Below are 14979 nucleotides of genomic sequence, written 5' to 3' on the forward strand. Positions count from 1 at the left end.
TAAATGTACCTTGTTATTGTGCATTCAATACTAAAATACTCAAATAATACACAGGTTCATATATTCATGTTTTTATTTTAAACATGTGCGAGGCACAGTGAGTAGGGTGGCCAGGGTGGTTTATCTGTTTACTACAGTGTGTTGAATTCATGTTAATGTGTATTTAAAGACATTTCAATTAGTGGAAAAAAATTGCAGGGGGGGGGGTATAAAAAAATGTCTAATCAACCAAAATTTTTCGCGACCCCCATGCAGTACCTCCGCGGACCCCCTAGGGGTCGCGGACCCCCTGTTGAAGACCCCTGACTTAGATGATGGAGATGAACTGTTCTCATTTTAAGTGCAAAAATCTTATTCCATTGGCAAAAAGTCTTATTTACCTGCTCAAATCAAGGAAAAATATACTAATTTAAAGAAAAATTTACATACTTTCAGTTCCCTTATTGCGGTGTACACAAACGTCGAGCAAGTTATTTAAAATATACGAGTTACTTCATTGGTATTATTGCTCAATTACATTTGTATTTACCTGGATTACCTGCACTGTAGTCCGCTTCCTGCTTTTGGAGCGGCCTCTGGTCCGCTTGGCATTCCCATATGTATTCGAACCGCTCCAGAGTTCACTTAAACCGAACAGAGACCTTGGTTTCGAGGCTGACCCGGGTTCGCTTAAAGGGGACTAAACAGGGCTGCTGTGAATGCACCCTAAAAAGGTAATTCAGAGTACGTTGGGTGGCTCAGCTGGTGCAGAGGCTTTAGTCCTCAATGCTTAATGTTGTCCTGGGTTCTCTTCTCTTTTCGCCCTACTTCCTGTCAAATTACTGTTCAACAAAGGCCACATGTGCCAAAATATCTGAAAAATAAGAAAAACAAGTGCATTCTGTGTACTGATAGATGTCAGTGAATAAAAAACAAGATGAAAATTATGGATGGAGAAGAAATCCAGTTGGCTCTGGGTCCTTATGCTTTCTCATTTCTCCATTTATTACCTACACATCATCATTTGGTTCCTTTTTTACTCCTCTTCCACGTCCCTAAACAAACCCTTTCAAATCCATGCACTTAAATCGTTGTATGTTATGATCTAAAAAAGTTGTTTTACTCTGTCCCACTCTATTATGGTTCAGGGATCTGACCAAATTAAGTCTCTGTGACCTCCTGTATTCAGATATCATTTATGGTTTTCCTTACACTAGACTATGAGTAAAATATAGAAGATTACTTTAAATCATAAGTGGTCAAAGTACAAAGCATCCACCATGCGTGTAGAGACTGACATATAGTTGGAATGAAGCAGCAAACAGCAGATTCTGGCAGAAATGACTAAAACTGAAGGGGTGAGATGACCGGCAGTTCAATCCGCCCAACTTTCTGTCCTGTTGGGACGAGATGAAAAACTAGAAAATAAGTTCTCTGATTGATGAATATTGTGAATTTCAAGCTTAAACGAGACCGACTGCTCCCCAGGAGGCAACCGTTGGGATGACAGAAAGCTTCACTTTGGCCGTGATTTGCAACATTTATTCTTTGCTCTCAGACGTGCAAAAAGGGAACCAAAAGTAGGAACAATTTTCTCGAAATTAGTGTATTCGTCCTCTTTGAGCAGGTAAATATGATTATCTGCCAATAGAATAAGATTTTTGCACTTAAATATTATCATTATATTATTCTACCAATATTTCTGTTCTGGTGTCCAGAGTAGCGCTGCATACTCACGGTGCTCTTGGAACGATCTTCACAGCATAATCCTTGTCCATCAGTTTTTCCTTTACCATGTAAACACAGTCAAAACCTCCTTTACCAAGACATTTGATGTTTTCAAACTCTGATGTTAATCTGTAGACATTGAGAGAACTGCTTAGACATGAAGAAATGCGTTCACTGCAAAAAGGGAACTAAAAGTAAGTAAAATTGTCTTGAAATTAGTGTATTTGTCCTTGATCTTAGCAGGCAGGTTTAGATGATCCCCCAGTGGAATCAGAGTTTTGCACTTAAAATAGGAACAATACATCTCCACCATCTAATTTAAACTGTATTGTATGTATTAATCTTATTTCAGGGGTCAAAATACTCATTCCATTGGAGGATTATCTTATTTACCTGCTCAAATCAAAGACAAATACGCTCATTTCATGAAAATTTTACCTACTTTTAGTTCCCTTTTTTCAGCGTTTAAACTTCCTGTTTCCAACAGCTTTTGAGGAATGTAAATTTAGTAAACGAATTGTCTATTTGTTGAGCTTAAGTCTCTGATGGAGTTGAGGGTCGTTTTCATTCAATAGGTTAAAAAATGTATTTGGGAAAACTTGATTACACAAAAAATTCCAATTTATATTTATCAATTCAAACTCACTGCAAAAACGGATCTAAAAATAAGTAAAATGTTCTTAAAGTTAGTGTATTTGACCTTGATTTAAGCAGGTAAGTAAGATTATCTGCCAATGGAATGTGTATTTTTGATTCCTAAAATAAGATAATTAGACATCCTGCGCTTGAAATAAGATGATGGAAATGAGTTGTTCCTATTTTAAGTGCAAAAGTCTTATTCCACTGGCACATTATCTTATTTATCTGCTCAAATCAAGGACAAATGCACTCATTTAGAGAACATTTTACTTATTTTTAGTTCCATTTTTGCAGTGCTGGCCTGATGGCAATGATGCATCTGCACTATTTTAATCTAATACCACAACTGTCAACAAATTGTATGTATTTGTTTAAATAATATAAGCGTTTAAAGCACATACATGTAAATAGGAAGGAATGCACATGCTAGTTAGGATATCTCTTCTTCAAACTTTGTGAAAAAGCTGATCTAAATAGTAGTCGACTACATTTGAATTTAGTAGATTTAATCATCTAAAGCAGAAATCGCTCCAGACGACTAAAGTTTGACTAAAAGTAAACTGCGTCGTGCTGCTGTCTAGATTAATCCTGCATTCAGCTGCAGTTTTGCTGCGAGTGGCTCATCATGTTCTCGCTCCGCCCCCCCCTCCCGCCTCTCGCCCGCGTCACTGACACTTTTTTATCGCTTTTCCACACAAAATAATGAAGATACCATAAAAAGAAGGGGAGAAAAATATGGCCACCTCAATGAAAGCCAAGAGAGATGGGCAAAAATCAAATTAAATGACCTTTCGGCCCCAGCAGTTATTGATGGTTTTCAGTGGCAGCAGGTGTTGTCACGGGCAATATTTGACAATGCGTAAATCAAAGCACAATTACAGGTGGTGGACATGCTCAGAGACACTGCATTGCCCCGTTTTTTACATTTTTTTCCACCCGTCTCCTTAACTACCGGCATCGATCTGATTTAGGAGGGCGCGGATCATCCGAGCGCAGCCAGAAATTTGAGCCCATGACAGGGTAGTTTTTCCCTGACACCTCCTCATCTTTTTCTCCCCCCCCTCGCGTTATTGCCGGAGCGACATTATCTTGCGTCGACCCTTCTCCACAACTCCCAAGGTCACTTCTGGTTGACAAACTACTGCCGGCTTCATAATGTCACAAGGCCTTGAACCTGTATAAGCTGTGGAGTTTTTGGGGTTTTTTTTGTGTCGTGTTTTTTTTTTTTTTTTTAAGCTGCAGACCCCGTAGAGCGGCGGAGCTTAATGCCTAATTGACCTGGGATGAAATGTAGTGTAAAATTTCAGGCCGCAGGGTTTTTCCGTTCATCTGGATGAATAACTCAAGATTCACTTAAGGAGCACGCTGGTGATGTGCACACAGACGGCCATATGTTGCTCATCCTGGGCCATTTTGACTCCACCGTGTACTTATAAAAACATAGTGACCATATTTGTAACCATATTTGTAACAGAGGCCCAGATTTGATATGAGGTTCTGAAGATGTGATAACCTTGGATAAAGAATATCACATTTTCATGATATTTCCAAGAAAAAATTTCCAAGTATGATTTATAAAATTATTTTACTGCTTTTATTTAAATAAAAAAAAAGCAAGGATTTATATTGCTTCTAAAAGAAATTGACCATGTCGAATTTTACTGTAAAATAAATGTTACCTATTAGATTTAATCGTAATTTTGATTTTAGACACAGCAAAAAAAAAAGATCCATTGTTGCCGTTCATGTCCAAATTGTTATAGTCTGTGTTTTTCCCCGACCACAAATATGTCTAAACAGTATTCCTTTTTTTTGTATGCGAAGAGACTTCTTTCAGCCAGCTTACTGGCAGTGTGCAGTAATATGTAGGAGAGAAGCTGCAAGAAAAAAAGCGGGCTCTCCTCAGCACTTTCCAGGCATCTCGTTAAAGCAAATTTAATTAACGATAAATTTGAGCTCTTTTAAGCCTGGTAGAAAAAAAAGAGCTGCTTTGATCAGTTATTCTATGTTTTCTACCTGAAGTCTCTCACTTTCTCGGCGGCTGCTTCACATTCGGTTTATTACTCACACCTGCTCCTTATACCAGTAATCACTCTCTCCCTCTGTCTATCTGCTCCCCGGGTTTTTCTGTCGTTGTCAGATCCTTGTTTTTGCTTCCACTCTTCATCTTCCATCGTTTTTTTTAGATTGTAAATCTGTTTTCTTCAGTTTATTTATTTATTTATTTATGCATCCAGCCGCCCCTCGGCTCCCACAGCTAGACAATGACAGAGGCTGTTTATCCTGCTTTATCCATCCCGAGATCCAGTTTTGTTCTCCGCTTGCTAGCGTTTTGCTATTTGAACACCCAGTTGTCATTTTTCCCAGTTTGTGTAACGCTCCAATAAAGCACAGCGTAATTCTGGCCCTGCCCTTGATTTAGTAACCTTTGGTTGGAGACCCTCGCCTTAGCTCCTCTAACCATGTTTGTAATTATGGCCAAACAGCTCAAGCTTCGTCTCACCTAACCATGAAACCGTCCGTCCGTCCGTCTTCTTCTGCTTATCCGGGGTCGGGTCGCGGGGGTAGCAGCTTCAGTAGGGAGGCCCAGACGTCCCTCTCCCCGGCCACTTGGGCCAGCTCCTCAGGAGGAATCCCAAGGCGTTCCCAGGCCAGCCGGGAGACATAGTCCCTCCAGCGTGTCCTGGGTCTTCCCCTGGGCCTCCTCCCGGTGGGACGTGCCCGGAACACCTCTCCAGGGAGGTGAAACCTTTCCGCAGAAAAAATCGAAGTTGCCGAAAACAGCCGGAAATTTCAGCAGCGCTCAAAGATGTCCGTTCTGCATAGCCACATAAAAATGGCTTCTCTTTATCCAGCAGGTTGTATATTTTGAAAGTCTTCAGCCTTGATTGGTTGTTCCAGAAACTCCCAGCCGTCTTCCTTTTGTCTTTAAGGGTGACGTTTCAGACGCATTTCCTTAAGGCGGGCATACACTGTACGAGTTTTTCAGTTGTGGTACTTATATACATCTTAAACTGTACAACGGAACCGCTGGGTTTAAAAGTTCACCCCCGCACGATATGTGTTCTCACACTGTACGATTGAAAACCGCACGTCAGAGAGAAGGCGCTAATCGGACTCGTCTACCCGGAGGCCAAACGTAAACAGAAGAAGAAGAAAAAGGCGGAAGTGTCGATGCTCACTGTTAGATATGAGACTTACTAGAACAAAATGCGCTGCTTTTGAAATTCTACGAGTTGCTCCGCCGTAGTTTGACTCCATGTCACACGCACCGCCGTCATGCTTCTCTCTGTTCCTATGTTTTCATTTGAGAAGACGAAGAAGAATCTACTTGTTTGCGCGTGCGCAGTGCACGAGGTGGGGGGAAATCGGCTCGTAGACGGTCGTAGCTCCACTTCAACAGCAGGAGGCGCTCACAATCGCTAACGAGGGGCGACTGAATTTCAAACATGTTTGATTTTCAACCGACCGTCCGATTCCTGATCAGGAGGTGGTGGTGAGAGGAGAATCGCCCCTCGTTACCCTCTGTATACGACACCATGCAGGACGCACGATCAAGCTGAAATTCGGCCCGATCCAAAAAATACTCGCACGACTGAAGAATCGGCCCGAAAAGGGCAAAAACTCGTACAGTGAACACCCGGCTTTAAGACCGTGGCAAAGTTCTGACTCCGTAAATCTACAGTCGTCCTTGAGAAAAAGTTTACTTGAATCTGCCCCCCCCAAACAAGTGTTTAGGGTAATTTCTGCTCACCTTGTAGGGTTTAAACTATTTGGTATATTTCCAAGTCAACCTTGTCATTTTAGATTTCTTGCTGTTTTTTTTTTTTATTTAAATGTAGCAACAACAAAAAAACAAACTCTTCCATTCAAACATATGTCCTCTAACATGGTGATTTAGGCAGCGGAGTGTGAGGTTGCATCCTCTGCTCTGCCATCCCTCATTCACAGTATGTGAGTCTCTCCTGTGACCCCCCCCCCCCCCCTCCACCACCTCTCTGACCAGCCCCCCCACCCCCCGCCCCGCCCCTGGACGATGTGAGTTTGATGAATGCAGCACATCTGCCCTCCTGAACCGCTGAGACTCTGTCTGGGAGGCCGCTGCGGCTGCGAGTAATGGCTGCTGTTCTACCCCGCTGGCACATAATCACGTCCGCGTACCCAGGCGGAGGACGCCGCGAGGCCGCGACGGCTTGCAGGGCAGTCGTTTATGAGCGTCTACTCGCCGGCGACGCGGCGGAAAACCGCGCATAGACGAATCGCACGTGCCCGACGTGAATATGCCGGCGCAGACGGGTGACAGGCCTTATCTGCTGCTGGTATACACTGCAAAAACGGAACTAAAAATATCTTAAAATGAGTGTATTTGTCCTTGATTTGAGCAGGTAAATAAGATGATTTAACAATGGAATAAGATTTTTGCACCTAAAATAGGAAAAATTCATCTCCATCATCTTATTTCAAGTGCAGGATGTCTAATTATCTTATTTTCGGGGTCAAAATACTCATTCCATTGGCAGATAATCTTATTTACCTGCTCAAATCAAGGACAGATACACTAACTTTAACAACATTTTACTTATTTTTAGATCCGTTTTTGCAGTGTAATAACGCCCGTGTGACGTCTGCAACGGCGAGGATGTCCCTCCGAACGTTACCCATGTGCACCGCGCCGTCGGATGTTTCATTATGTACCCGTCAACACGCTGTCACTTTTAATGCGGCGACGTGACGCCATTAACGTCGGGGTGCCTCTTCAAACCCCTGTCAGGCTCGCCGCGGAGGATGTCTTCGTCGTGGTCGTAATTGTTTCCCCGTGTTCCAGTCGTGTTCAGCTGCCCGGATTACCAGCAAGCCGACATGGCGTCCCCCCCCCCCCCTTCAACCGCCGCGTCTTCTTTCCTGCCTGGAGGGGGAACGGGGCGGGGCCGGAGCGAGGGACGCCAGGGGGGGGTTGCCGGGGAACGTGGCTGTCAGTCTCTCAGGGAGGCAGTCATGCAGGTGGCCCGGCTACCTGTTCATCTCCCAGATAATTAATGTGTACAAGGAGCCGCTAATTGCACTTTTCACTAATGATTTATGGGTTTTGTGAAAGGTGGGAAACTGGGCGGAGTGTGTGTGTACACTCTGGTGAGCGAGTACAGCTGGGTGAGGAGACATGATTGATGAAGAGTGTGTGGATGCTCTGTTGTTTTAGAGAGACGCACCCCGGCTGGAGAGAGCTGGACACACACACACACACACACACGCAGACACACACACAGAAAAGGTTGGTCAACCGGCATCAACACCCCGCGCCTCTTTCAGGTATGCAGGAGTAACTGAATGAGGCCAGATCCTCATCAAGTGTGTCTGACTCTTTTATTTTTAATCCTCCCGGACATTAGGAGGCCCGGTGTGGATATCGGGTTCAGACTTCTTAGCTGGACCCAGTGAAGCTGGTTGATTCCAAGATGCTCGACTTTCTGAAGGAATCCTAGATTGTCCGTCACACACGATGAAATAAGTTGCACTGATTCGTTTTGGTGGAAAGTTAGATTCTGCCGCTGTGTCACTGGGAGGATTATAGCTTTTGATTCAAGCAGTTGATGGTCTAAATATGCAAAAAATAAGCATAATTTACAACTTTGTGCCTCATCCCACTGCCTAAAAGTTCCATCTATCTGTTCATCCATCCGTTCATCTGTTCATCTATCCATCCATCCATCCATCCATTTGTTCATCCATCCATCCATCCATCCATCCATTTGTTCATCATCCATCCATCCATTTGTTCATCTGTCCATCCATACATTTGTTCATCTGTCCATCCATTCATTTGTTTATCCATCCATCTATTCATCCATCGATCCATCCATTTGTTTATTCATTCATCTGTTCATCCATCCATCCATTCATTTGTTGATCTGTCCATCCATCCATCTATTCATCCATCGATCCATCCATTTGTTTATCCATTCATCTGTTCATCAATCCTTCTATCCATCTGTTCATCCATCCATTCATTCATCCAGCCAGCCAGCCATCCATTTGTTCATCTATTCATCCATCCATCCATCTATCCATTTGTTTATCCATTCATCTGTTCATCCATCCATCCGTCTAATCATCCGTCTGATCATCCATCCATCCATCCATCCATCCATCCATCCATCCATCCATCCATCCATCCATCCATCCATCCATCCATCCATCCGTCCATCCATCTCTGTTGTCTTCCTGTGTTTCTGTCTCTGGTTTTAACAGACAAGCCATCTTTATCTCTATAGCACCATTTAATTACACAACAATCAAAAGTGTTTTAAATCAATGAAAATACATTAAAAACTGTAGTTTATTATGCAGTAAAGTGTAGAAACGCAATTTTAATTATGATCCAGGCTGCATGGACTGTGTAAGGTTGGTATAAAGCTTGAGTTTTCAGTTTTATTGGCTTTTTTTCTTATTCATCATTCCAGGCCATTGTTTTTTGCTGCTGTCCCTCTGATGTCTGTTTTTCATAGTTTATTTTAATTAAACATAATTAAAACATTGGTGACAAACTTAATTTCGTTGACCAAAAGCTGCAATAAACAACAATATTTCCAGTTTTTAATAAAGACGCTGACACTTTCTGGACGTCTCAGGTTTTCAGAGTTAAGGAGAACAGGAACTTCCTGCTGCCGCCCCACATTTAGTTCTGGTCCTGGGAACCCGGCTCTGAGGGACTGAGGGGTCTACATGGTTCATGCTTGACAAGCAACTGAGAAGTTTCAGTTTTGCCCAAGACCAGTCGAAGCTTTATTAACCAATCTCTCCTTTATCAAATAGAGACCCAGAATGCTGATTTCAGAACTTTTATCATATGATCATATTTTTTCTGGTGTCGGTGACAGGAAACTCTTCTCCTGGAAGCATTTTCATATGATAGAAAGTTAATTTAGTGGTCGGTGAAATCTAGGTTCAAGCTCAACGCTCATTGAGTCTGTTTGAGCCCCGATCCTTGAGTACCTTTACAGCTTCCATATTGAAAGCCTTACTGCTGTACAGATATCGGCCTTTTTGCATCTGGGTGACATTATTACAGAAATCTTTGGAAATTAGAGACTGAAATGGTTAAAAGTTTGACATGAAACCTGACTGTCAGGCAGAAAAGGTGATATTTATGGACCCGTTCAACCCTGCTTTATATAAATGTAATCAGTGATCATAAATGATCTTATTAGTTATCATTTACTGTCTGCTTATTAACGTTTCTTCTGATTTTTGTTATTCTCTTGTTTTTCCCCCCAGGTTTTAGAGTTTGACAAAGAGGCGCTGCATTTTGAGGATCGGCTGTGCGAGCGCGACATCTCTTTCCCGCCCAGGTACGAACTTTTTTTAGAGCCTTTATTGACCGTATAGAAACATCTGTAATCTTCAAACACTTGTCTATTTATATATATATTAGGGCTGGGCAAGTTAACGCGTTAATTTCGCGTTAATTCATTAGACTATTAACGGCGATATTTATTTTATCGCGCATTAACGCATGTTGCTCACATGCTTTCAGTCAGTGTCAGTCAGCAGGCGCGCTGACTGCAGCGCGCTCCCCCTCCCCTCTCGTACATGGCTCAGCGGCACCAGCCAATCAGCACGCAGGCTCAGCCTGGCCCGCCCACTCAGCTCTCACACAAACTTAATACACAAACAGCTGAGAGAGACCGCAGCAGCGAAAAAACATGAACGGGGAAGTAGCACCGTTTGGCTTTATTTTAATACCGTAAATGAAATCAAGCTGTATGTTTTGTAAAAAGCCGGTTCATTTCAGTGGAAACACAACAAATTTATCTAAGCACGTGAAAAAACATGAAAACGTCGAGCCCCAGAAACGGAGAGAGGAGACGAAACTTCTCTCATTGCCCCGACAGACCCACAGACAGACGTCTCTGACTGAGGCGTTTCAGTCCTCCAGGGAACATCCAGGTAGATCAGTGGATGGATGGATGGATGGATGGATGGATGTTACCGGAGCCCACACATAACATGTAATTAAGACCTTGAAAGAACCCAGTACATATATTAAAAAGTGTTATTTAAGATAAGATAACATTAGCTAATCCTTTTTTTATCCCACGACGGGGAAATGTATAGGATTAAAGCAACAGGCAGGTGCACACAACACAGACAAAATTACATAAGGATTGAAATATATAAGAGGTGGATTAGCGAAAAAACACTGAACATAACATTATTATTATTATTATTATTATATTATTATTATTATTATTATTATTATTATTTAATTGTAATAATATAATAAAAACCACAAAACCCAAAAGGTCAACAGTTTCATGATACTTCAAGCTTAGGGACTGGCTAATATACAGCAGGTCAAAAAAGGCCATATTCTGGCTGCAGTGCTGCTGTTCTCTTATGAAGAAAAGATCAACTAGTGCACTAAATTCAATAGATGGGTTGAAAATTTACAGTATAAAATAAGTGCTACAAATGTTACAACACTTTTGTTCATATGGCAGCAGAACATTAAAATAAAAGTGCTCTTTACACTACTTTTGAATTCATTCTTGGAGTTTGTAAATACAATGCGATTAATCGCGATTAATCGCGATTAATCAGGGCGATTAATCGCGATTAAATATTTTAATCGTTGCCCAGCCCTAATATATATATATATATATATATATATATATATATATATATATATATATATATATATATATATATATATATATATATATATATATATATGTTTTTTTTAATTATCTATTTATGTTACCCTTTTCCACATGTCAACACATATGTCCTAAATTAATGTTATGTTCAAATAGGACATAACATGGTCTTTCCCATTTTGAAGCGTGCCTATGAGAACATTTTTTATCCCAGACATACGAGGATTCGTGGATTATTAATCAAACGGTCCCAGACGCTCTGATTATATTAAAGCAAAGGATAAATTACTGAAAAGTGCTTCATTTATAACCAATTTTAGGGTGCTGTTAATTGTGGCATTTTTAAAAAACAAACCTAAATATTTTTCTCAATAACTATATTTTTCCCATTAAGTAAATTAAGTTAAATGAAAAGACTTAGACTTTTTATGTACAGAGTGCAAAATTGAAACTGTATACAGCTTTGAATTTTGAATTTGAATTAGTTTTGATTTTCCAGTGGGAGCAAATAAATGTTGAAAGCATCTCCACAATATCACTTTCATGGTTTAAAAGACTTGATAAAGGAATACTTTCAGTTTATGTGAACTACTCCCCGATTCCTAAATTCAGAGCAGCCTGTTTATATCCTGGACATCCCCAAAATGCTTAAATATAAAAGAAGCAGACACTTTCTGACCAAGCAGCGCGATAAAAGCTCCTGAATCCTTGCTTCATCGGGATCAGTATGATCGCACATGCTCCCGAACGGCTCCCGCGTGGATACGAGCGCGCGTGCCGCACGGAGCGCCGCGGCTCCGCATTGCTAACGCCGTCTCAGCGGGACGCGGCGGAGGCGGTGCGCCGGGCGGCCCGCTCCTCCTCAAACAAATGCATTTGCAATTAGCCCTTTCAGAGGAGAGGGAGGGCAAACACGCGGCTGGCGTGGAAATATGTTTCGGGGAGCGTCGCGTTAATGGCGCTTGACCTTTGCCGTCGGTTGTGACTCAATCAGCGCAGATAATGAAACGCTGTAATCAAACAATAATTACTTGATAAACTGCTCTAGTGGCAGGCGCGGGGTGGCGGGGGATTTTAACTTGTGTGTGTGTGTGTGTGTGTGTGTGGAAGGACTTTAGAAACAGGACGCTCCGTGTGTGTGTGTGGATCGATTAGAGATTGCGTGTGTAGGTGTGTGTGTGTCACGGCTCTGCGAGTCCCTGTTTTTTAAATGACTCTGTGTCTTAATCAGGGACCCCATTTACATCACTTTGCATAAGTGACAGGTGGATTTATCGTCCTTTTTACACCGCCTGACTCCTGCACCTTTCCATATAATACTGAATCATCTCCCCGCAGGGAGGCATGAGCCGCGTGGCTGTGGAAGAATACAAATGATTCCCCTCACACTTGAGGCGATGATGAATCAAACGGACGAAAGCCGGTTTGATCTACTCGCCGTCCGCGGCAGAACACATCATTGTCGGGCTTGTAAGGGGTAGCAGTGGCCTAGTTAAACTTAAACAACCCGCTTCTCTCCCACTCCCATGCATGGTCTGGTACCCCTCCCCCCCACACCCCCTCTGTCACCCCTGCCTTGTGCTCCTTGAGCAATCAAGCCTCAACGATTGTTCGCCATCACACGCTCTGCTCAGGACCGTCCCCTCGCCATCTGTGAGGTTATTACTCTTCTTTTTTTTTTTTTTTTTTTTCTCTCCATGCCGGCCATCAGAACAAACCCGCACCGCTGCACACGGCCATGCACACGCACGGCTCACTTTGCCCCCGATCTATAAATCAATAAAAGCCACAAACGTTTAATCTTTAAGTTAATTCTGTCCGTGGGGTGGATGTGGCACAAATCAGCCGAGGGTCTGGATCACGTTGGGCGGCGCCTCGAGAGCGAACGCCGCCTTCGCCGGGTTTAAAATAGCAGCAGGTCGGTAGATTGGAATATCATCAAAAAGAGGTCGCTTATCTTAGTAAGTCCATTTAAGAAGGGAAACCCATGAATCGATATGGATTCATTGCGCACGCAGTGGTATATTTCAAGGGTTTGTTTCTGTGCGTTACAGCTAACGCATAATGAAAGCGCAAACTTCAGTTTCTCAGTGTTGCATAAAACCATTTCAAAATCCATTGGAAAAGAAACATAAGGTTTTTTTCTAATATATTGTTAGCATTTATCCATCTAGTGTGCAGTATTTTCATTTTTAGCCTTATTTTAGGTTTGTTTTGCTTGAACTGCTGTGCCACTTGGTTGCAACACGCAGGGATGTTAAGGAAGGGCAGGATGCTTTACGGTTGCTCCTCTCAGCTTCTGCACAAGGCAAGGCAAATTTATTTATATAGCACATTTTAGTACAGAGACAATACTTTACATGATTAAAATACAGGAAAAAAAACTGAGAAAAGCAAGTAGGAATAAAATGTAGAGACAAAATAGAACATGGAAAAATAGAAACTAAAAGCAAACAGTAAAAACAGCTGGACTACAAAGTTGAACTAATGATGTTTCAGTAAAAACAGTTTAACTTGAACATTCAAAGGCAATCCTAAACAAATGTGATTTTTAATCTTTATTTAAAGGAACTCAGGCTTTCAGCACTTTTACAGTTTTTTGGAAGTTTGTTCCAGATCAGTGGAGCATAGGTACTAAATGCTGCTTCTCCATGTTTGGTTCTGGTTCTAGGTATGCAGAGTAGGCTGGAGCCAGAAGACCTGAGTGGTCTGGAGGTTTAATACACTAATAACAAGTCTGTAATGTATTTAGGTGCTAATCCATTCAGGGATTTATAGACTAACAGGAGGATTTTAAAGTCTATTCTCTGAGATACAGGGAGCCAGTGGAAGGACTTTAGAACTGGGGTGATGTGCTCTACTTTCTTAGTCTTAGTGAGGACGCGGGCAGCAGCGTTCTGGATCAGCTGCAGCTGTCTGATCCACTTTTTAGGAAGACCTGTGAAAACACCGTTGCAGTAATCAATTCTACTAAATATAAAAGCATGGATTATTTTTTCCAGATCCTCCTAAGACATCAGTCCTTTAATCCTGGAAATGTTCCTCAGGTGATAGAAAGCCAACCTTGTAATTGTATTTAGATGCTTTTGGAGGTTCAGGTCTGAGTCCATCACTACTCCCAGATTTCAGGCCTGATTAGTGGTTTCTAGCTGAAGCAACTGAAGCTGTGTGCTAACTTTTGATCTCTCCTCTATTGGTCCAAAAATTATTACTTCAGTAATGCACAGGCGTCACAAGCAACCATGCATTTCATTCAGTTGTGCTTTATGGTATTTTTTATCAGCCAAATTTGTCCGAATTAGTTATATAAATAAACACACTGACTATCCCCTAATTTATTGCGATGCCCCCCCCCCCCCCCCGCATCTCTCAGACTTTGTGTTGTTGTAACGGGACAAGCGCGACGCTTTTGTAGAAAGTTTTTAAAGCCGAAAAATTCCTCCCTCTGCATCGCCGCGGAGGCCTTTGGTGTCGAGAAATATATCCGTCTACGTTCTGGAAGTGATCCGTCAAAGTTGCCCGTGACACTTGTGAGCGCCTGGGCACCGGGGTGAGGAATTTGCCCGGGCCTTGCGACAGTCGGACGTGGAGCCAGTCGGCCGGCCCGCTCCGACACCCCTCCCAGCGATGCAGACAGGATCGCATGTGTGCTGCGGGGGGGGAAAAGATGAAACTATTCCGCTTATCGGTTATCTAGAAACGGTTTCTCTGTCAGCTGTAATCCATGAAACGGCCCGCCAGCCATGAGGCCATGGACTGCAGCACAGCCATTATTAAAAGTAATGGTAAGTTTTACTGCAGATCATGGGACCTTTTATTTCATATTTTTATGGCATAAGGTAAGTAATATCCCCCTAAAAACATACAGAAGTACCAGTAACTTATTCATGCATTTTGATTGATTTAAGGGAAAGCTTTTAGTACTCCTCTGATCTGATTTCTCTTCTGTTTTTTTTTTTTTCTTCTTCTTCTTTTGCAC

General features: G+C 42.2%; 1 protein-coding gene across 1 annotated transcript in view; it reads left to right on the forward strand.

Moving 5' to 3' along the window:
• LOC105926161 (inositol polyphosphate-5-phosphatase A) overlaps positions 1 to 14979 on the forward strand; it is a 93493-nt gene that overhangs the window by 57234 nt on the left and 21280 nt on the right. Inside the window, exon 7 of the mRNA XM_036130234.1 lies at positions 9619 to 9692. Coding sequence (XP_035986127.1) covers positions 9619 to 9692 — 74 coding nt within the window. The remainder of the gene's footprint in view (positions 1 to 9618; positions 9693 to 14979) is intronic.

This window comes from Fundulus heteroclitus, unplaced genomic scaffold, assembly GCF_011125445.2.
Source record: "Fundulus heteroclitus isolate FHET01 unplaced genomic scaffold, MU-UCD_Fhet_4.1 scaffold_304, whole genome shotgun sequence".
In the NCBI taxonomy this organism is placed as follows: Eukaryota; Metazoa; Chordata; class Actinopteri; order Cyprinodontiformes; family Fundulidae; genus Fundulus; species Fundulus heteroclitus.